Source organism: Arachis ipaensis, chromosome B03 (genome assembly GCF_000816755.2).
Source record: "Arachis ipaensis cultivar K30076 chromosome B03, Araip1.1, whole genome shotgun sequence".
Classification (NCBI taxonomy): domain Eukaryota; kingdom Viridiplantae; phylum Streptophyta; class Magnoliopsida; order Fabales; family Fabaceae; genus Arachis; species Arachis ipaensis.
In genome coordinates this window covers 16352882-16356866 of record NC_029787.2, presented here as the reverse complement: position 1 = coordinate 16356866, position 3985 = coordinate 16352882, and the positions used below count along the sequence as shown (strand labels likewise).

Below are 3985 nucleotides of genomic sequence, written 5' to 3'. Positions count from 1 at the left end.
TCAGTATTTAATATCACCTTTCATTGCTCTCTCTTTTTTCTTTATTTTTAGTCCCACTTATAAAATTAGAAGTGAGAAATCACATTTTATTCTCTCAAATATTAAAAAAATTAAAAAGAATCTATTTTCCTTAAAATTCTTCCTAACTTATGTATACTTAACAAAACCCTGCCGCTCTTGAAGTCAAATAAGGTAGTTTTCTAGAAGTTATTTCCATTTTATTTCTTAATTATTTATTCTTAATGCTGTTTGGGGTGGTTTCTTGATTCTTGGTGAGGTACTTACACACTCTGTATGACAAGAACAGCTCAGCTTATACCCCATCAAAATAAGAACCCAAGGTCAAGTGGGAACCACCACTCGTAATTCATAAGTCTATATGGTATCTTATTTTTATTTGCTTCGGTGTCTATTCTATGGTATGGACCTCATATCCGATCTATATTAAATGCACATATTAATGTGAAAAGATTCATATGTAATATATATTATTAGAGCAATATGCTAATAAGTAATAACACACTATTAAAGAAGAGTTAGCAGAATTCCAGAGCGATGAAATATATAATAATATAGTTCATTTTATTTTATTTTATTTTATAAAAATGAATAAGTATGTTGTCACATTATGATCTATCAAATTAAATAAATTTCGAGAAGAAAATTGTATTTTGATAACCCTGTTTAGAATATTAATCTTGTAGTTCACAACCAATCCTCATTTTTTAACATTCTGTTATGAAGATCAACTAGTTGGAAATAAAGGAAGTTTACCCTAAAGAATGAGTGTCAAATGGCTTTAATAAAAGTGACCTTTAACGTGCACAGAAGCTGGAAACAAAACGCACAAGAATCACAAGACACAGTCAACAAACTGAAAAAAAAATATATTATATATCAAGGGAGAAAGACAAAACATTGAGAGAGAGAGAGAGAGGGGGGAGGGAGAAGACCACGGTAGTAGTGGTAGAGAGAAGGGTAGTTTAGGAATTTTATTTAATTTTTTAGGGTTTGGATAATTTTGCTTGCAAAAGTCATTTTTTATGGGTACAAATGGTATATATATTCTAAAAAATATTTAGATATCTTATTTTAATGTAATTTTTTACAATCATTATTAAAAAAAAAAAGATTTTTCATTCTTAAAATATGGTAAATTTGATGTCCGGTGAATTTAAAAAAATAAAGTTATTGTGAATGACCAAATTCTTTTAAAAAACAAAATGTAAAAGCTAGAGATTGAATTTTGTTTTAATTTTTTTTGTATCTTTTTAAATATTTATTCAAATGTCACTATAAAAATTTGAATCCATAAAAATGCTATTTGTTTAATACAAAAATTTTTTGTCATTTAAAAAAATACAATATTTATTAATTATTGAATAATTATCCAAATTAATACTCAAAAATTTTAAAAGTAGATGTTTTAGTAAAAAAAAAATTAATACACAGATTAATTCTCAATATTTAATTCTGACAGAGTAATTATCCAAATTAGTATCTAAAAATTTTAAAAATAAACATTTTAGCCTTAAAAAAAAATTAATACACATGTCAATCTTCAACGTTTTTTTTTGTTAAACATAACAGTCTCCATCCATTTTATTTTTATTATATGTCAACCTTTATTATTATTAGCTTAGTTTTATGTATGTGAACGATGACACTAGCATATTAATACACTCTTTTTCCTAAAAACAAACAAGGTCAATAATAATGCTTTGAAATCTAAATTAAAATATTTTCTTTTAATATAAATATAATTTTTTAAAATAGGCCATCTTTTGATTATATTAAATACAAAAATATCAAATAATTTTAATCTTTAAATTTTTTGTAAAATAATTATTAATAATTTTATTGAGTGGAACAATATCCCTATGACGAATTAGTAGAAAACAATAAGATTAATAGTAGTGATGGCATTATTAGGTAATGAAAGTTGGTTTATTTATACCTCCATTTTACTCACAACCTGTAAGTAGCAGCTGAAGCCAGGTAGCAGTTGGGTACTGGACCCCACCTTTCCACTTCTTTCTTTCTTCACACGAGCCCTCCCTCCCTGTTCAATCATGACCCGCCACGTGGCAAATTCTCAACAGTGCAACCGACACCTCCATTGATTTACCCACTTCTCCTACAATACAAGTAAAACCTATCAACAAGACAACAACATCATCATTAGTTGACTAATCAAGTTACTTAATCACCTTCTAAATTCAACACCAAATTAATCACACAAAAACAACACCACCTTAATGCCTTAATCTCCTTTTCGCACTCACTCTCATTAACACTAACAGCAACCCCATAACATACATGTAACCATACATTTTTATAGCACTCACCCACCAAAACTAGAAAACATAAGACCCCAAAAACCAACATTTCACAGAAAAGCAACCAAGCAATGTACCTGGTACACACAACACAGCATTATTAGCACAAAACCCAAAAACTGGTCTCGTCTCAGAAGATTTTTTCTTGCATTCGCCATGGATTGTTACATCCATGGCACCTTCTTCATCATCCTCATTTTCTTCTTCTCCAATACCCCAACTACATTTTCATCACCATCGCCATCATCATCTTCTTCTTCCTCACCAACGGCTCAGATCAATTCAAACTCCATCTTGGTGGCACTACTGGACTCACATTATACAGAACTGGCAGAATTGATTGAAAAAGCCATGCTTTTGCCGACACTCGAAGAAACCGTGGCAAACCACAACATCACCATTTTTGCCCCAAAGAACGAAGCTTTGGAGCGAAACCTTGACCCCGAATTCAAGCGCTTCCTCTTGGAACCCAGAAACCTCAAATCTCTTCAGACACTCATCATGTCACACATCGTCCCAACCCGAATCAATTCCGAACGCAAACCCGGGTCGACCCGACACAAAACCCTCGCCGCCGACAACCACCACATCCAAATCAGCGCCAATTCCACCGTTGAATTCACCGTCGACGGCGCACGGGTCACCCACCCGGAAACTCTAACCCGACCCGACGGAGTGATCCACGGAATCGACTCGCTCCTGATTCCACGCTCCGTCCAATCAGACTTCAGCAACCGCCGGAGCCTGCGCTCGATCGGCGCCGTGAAACCAGAAGGAGCACCGGAGGTCGATCCCCGAACTCACCGCCTGAAAAAACCAGCACCACCGTCAAAACCAGGTTCCTCACCGGCACTCCCGATCTACGACGCAATGGCACCAGGTCCGGCAATTGCTCCGGCGCCTGCACCAGGACCCGGAGGAAAACACCACCACTTCGACGGCGAAGCACAGGTGAAAGATTTCATCCAAACCCTAATCCAGTACGGCGGCTACAACGAAATGGCAGACATATTGGTAAACCTAACTTCTCTAGCAACCGAAATGGGTCGTTTGGTCTCAGAAGGTTACGTTCTAACGGTTTTGGCGCCAAACGACGAAGCGATGGCGAAATTGACTACGGAACAGTTGAGTGAACCAGGTGCACCGGAGCAGATTATGTATTACCATTTGATCCCTGAGTACCAAACGGAGGAATCGATGTACAATGCCGTTAGAAGGTTCGGGAAGGTTCGCTACGATACGCTTAGGGTTCCGCATAAGGTTGTGGCGGAGGAAGGGGATGGTTCTGTCAGGTTTGGCCGTGGCGATGGCGTTGCATTTTTGTTTGATCCTGATATCTATACGGACGGGAGGATCTCCGTTCAGGGGATTGATGCCGTGATGTTTCCGCCGGAGACGGCGGAGGAGAAGGCTGAGAAGGAGAATCAGGTTTTTAGGCGGGTCGCGAAAACGGGTCAGCCCGGGAAGGTAACGGTCAAGAAGCAGAGGAGAGGTCAGTTTTCTTTCCTTTTTTCTTTCAATTATTTTAGTTTGTTATGGTTCACTTCAATGGGTGATAATAACATTTTAGGACTTAATTTCTAGGTGATAGTGTAGATTAAATTAAGCTGAGTAACTATTTATGATTATAAGTTCTTTGCTTATCA

General features: G+C 36.3%; 1 protein-coding gene across 1 annotated transcript in view; it reads left to right on the top strand.

Annotated features, from left to right (window-relative positions):
• LOC107629992 (fasciclin-like arabinogalactan protein 15) overlaps positions 2299-3985 on the top strand; it is a 3779-nt gene continuing 2092 nt past the window's right edge. Inside the window, exon 1 of the mRNA XM_016332977.2 lies at positions 2299-3831. Coding sequence (XP_016188463.1) covers positions 2496-3831 — 1336 coding nt within the window. The 5' untranslated portion in view covers positions 2299-2495. The remainder of the gene's footprint in view (positions 3832-3985) is intronic.